Source organism: Cyprinodon variegatus, unplaced genomic scaffold (genome assembly GCF_000732505.1).
Source record: "Cyprinodon variegatus isolate N-32 unplaced genomic scaffold, C_variegatus-1.0 Scaffold1600, whole genome shotgun sequence".
Lineage (NCBI taxonomy): Eukaryota > Metazoa > Chordata > Actinopteri > Cyprinodontiformes > Cyprinodontidae > Cyprinodon > Cyprinodon variegatus.
This window is the reverse complement of record NW_015152053.1, coordinates 16,652-19,494: the sequence shown is the minus strand read 5'-3', so window position 1 is coordinate 19,494 and position 2,843 is coordinate 16,652. Positions and strand designations below refer to the sequence as shown.

At 46.1% G+C, this 2,843-nt stretch overlaps 1 protein-coding gene across 2 annotated transcripts in view; it reads left to right on the top strand.

Moving 5' to 3' along the window:
- Positions 1-2,843, top strand: part of lmna (lamin A/C) — a 36,363-nt gene that overhangs the window by 24,697 nt on the left and 8,823 nt on the right. For both annotated transcript variants that reach the window (XM_015403956.1, XM_015403957.1), the window contains 3 exons: positions 1,420-1,576; positions 1,939-2,064; positions 2,269-2,439. In XM_015403956.1, the coding sequence (XP_015259442.1) occupies positions 1,420-1,576; positions 1,939-2,064; positions 2,269-2,439 (454 nt within the window). The remainder of the gene's footprint in view (positions 1-1,419; positions 1,577-1,938; positions 2,065-2,268; positions 2,440-2,843) is intronic.

Here is a 2,843-nt window from a genome sequence, read left to right as displayed (position 1 = left end):
ATTATCCCACATTGTTTATATTTGATCACTGCTGCAGTTTAAGAAATGGAAATGTCCTGGGAGCTGGGATGAAATGTCTTTAATGGTTTTTTATACACACAAGTTGTTTAAGTCTAAGATAAATTTAGTCTAAGTCTCAAGTTATCGAGCATTTCAGGAACTGGACTAAAATGTCCTGGGGGAGCGATGGACTAGTGGGTCAGAGCAGCGTTCTGAGAAGGTTCCCGGTTCGATCCCCACAGACTGCCACTCTGGGTCCCTGAGCAAGACCCTTAACCCCACCCTGCTCTCTATTCTGAACTGTACCTCAGGTTTCTGAATGTTTGGTTTCTCTTTTCCATAATTTCCTCCCAATTTTGGAATGTTCTGATTTTCCTGCAGAACCGGATCATCGATGGTGTTTGACCCACCAAGCTGCTGGTTCTGACTGAGCCACCAGAACCTCCCCGCTTAGCGCTGCCCCCCGGTGGTCAGTCCCGATACAGCATCTGAACTCTTAGTTTTCTCAGAACGCGGGCGGTTCTGTTCATATTGGGCCGGTCCATCATTATGATCTTCATATTTCAGCGTCCAGTGTACATTTTTTACTGCACTAACTTTACTAACCCTGATCGCAGATGTTTTAATGATTAAAAGTTATTTTATTTCTGCTTCCCTTCAGTTTTTGGTGTTTTTCTAGTTAGTAATAATCTAATGTAAACCGTTTAAAGAAACTGATTTCTTGTGGGAATGAATGTGTCACATTTTCCTTAGAATCCTTCACCAGTTCAACTGGGTTCCTTGTCAGGTTTGTTCTTTATTTTTAGTGTTTATGGACATGAAGATGCTGATCATTAAGGTTTTAATGTAATCTGCAAACATCCAACCTTTTATCCTAGATTGTTTAAGATGAAAATCAGACTAAATCGGTTTCAGAAGAAGACGCCCAGAAAAACCAAAATACTGCATAATTGCACCATCATTCGCTGGTTTCTTTTAGTTTCACTTCCAGACCTTCCATACCTTCCAGACCTTCCATACCTTCCAGACCTTCCATAGCTTCCATACCTTCCAGACCTTTCAGACCTTCCAGACCTTCCAGACCTTCCAGACCTTCCAGACCTTCCATACCTTTCATACCTTCCATAGCTTCTATTTCATTGCTTGCTAAGCGGCTGTGGGGGGATCTTTAAGCTACATGGTAAAAAATCTCCTCCTGCACCTTTAATGCTCTGAACTTCCTTATCAAGGCGTTTCGCACCATGTTTTTTCTTCCCTGCTGTTTACATTTGATCAATAGTATAAAGCTGACAAAAAAGTCTTAGAAAGCTGTGATCTGAGAAAGGAAGGCAGGAAAATGGCCGAAAGGTAGAAAAGGAGGAGAAACCATGAAGACCTTCAGCCGAATAATAGCCACACCCCATCCCTCCTTCTCCATAGGAACGCCAAGAAGGAGTCAGACCTGGAAGCCGCCCTGCTGCGGCTGAAGGACCTGGAGGCCATGCTGAACTCCAAAGATGCTGCCTACACCACCGCCCTGAGCGAGAAGCGGAACGTGGAGGCCGAGCTGAAGGAGCTGAAGGCCCAGCTGGCCAAGGTAGTAAAACATCTGGACTCAGAGCAAAGTTTTATTTGGCTTGTGGAGAATTTCCTTCCTCAAAGTAAAGATGATCTCTGGACCTGTCGCTTTGTGATGGCCTGCAGGGCGGCTGGGTTCTGCAGCCAGCTGTAGAACATCTGGAGATGTTTGTCTGCATCATGCAGGACCCATCAGTGAGGAAGCTGATCATGAATGAGGCTGTGCAGAGGAGAAGCTGCTTCCTCTGCAGCTTTTATCAATGAATCTTCCCTCAGAGCGGTGGCTGTGCTCCACCTGCTGTCCAAACAGAGGAACAGCATCTCTTCTCTCCAGGGTCACAGCTGCAAACATAAACGTTTCTCTGTCTTTGTGCTTCCCAGGTGGAAGGTAGCCTGGCCGACACCCGGAAGCAGCTGCAGGATGAGATGCTGAGGAGGGTGGATGCTGAAAACCGTCTCCAGACCCTGAGGGAGGAGCAGGAGTTCCAGAAGAACATCTACAATGAGGTCTGTGCTCCTCTGTTGGTTTGCTTCCAGCAGCTCCTGATTGGTCCGTTTTCCTGCCCAAATGTTCTGTCCTCCATATTCCACTGAATTGATAGTTTAACTTATTATCTTGATCTGTGGCAGCTGCAGCTACCTGTAGAAACGATGATGATGTTTCTGCCGGAACCTTGAGCTCTAATCGGCGTCCTGCCATGCGTCTTGCAGGAGCTGCGTGAGGCCAGACGTCGGCACAGTTCCCAGATAGTGGAGATCGACGGCGGGAGGCAGCAGGAGTTTGAAAGCAAACTGGCTGAAGCTCTGTCTGAGCTGAGGGCGCAGCATGAGGACCAGGTTCGCATCTACAAGGAGGAGCTGGAGAGGACCTACAACTCCAAGGTACAGTTCTGCCGCCCCCTGCTGGTCGCTGGAGGAGAAGTTCCTCATTTAGAAGTTCAGATTGATCCGTTATAAGTCATGGGTCAGTTTTATTTAGGTTATAAGTTCTGAACGCTGAATCACTTACAGCAAGTATGTGGAGAAATTTCAACAGAGGTGTCAAGTAACAAAGTATCAATACTTCATTACTGTACTTAAGTACACTTTTAGGTATCTATACTTTACTCCATTACTTATTTTTCTTCCTACTTCTGACTTCTACTCATTACATTTTCACACAGTATCTGTACTTTCTATTCCTTACATTTTAAAACAATCGTTCCTCGTTGCTCTCGGCTTCGGTTTAATGCAGAGGTCACGGATTAGCGGACCGCGGTCCGGATCCAGATCCGGATCCAGATCCG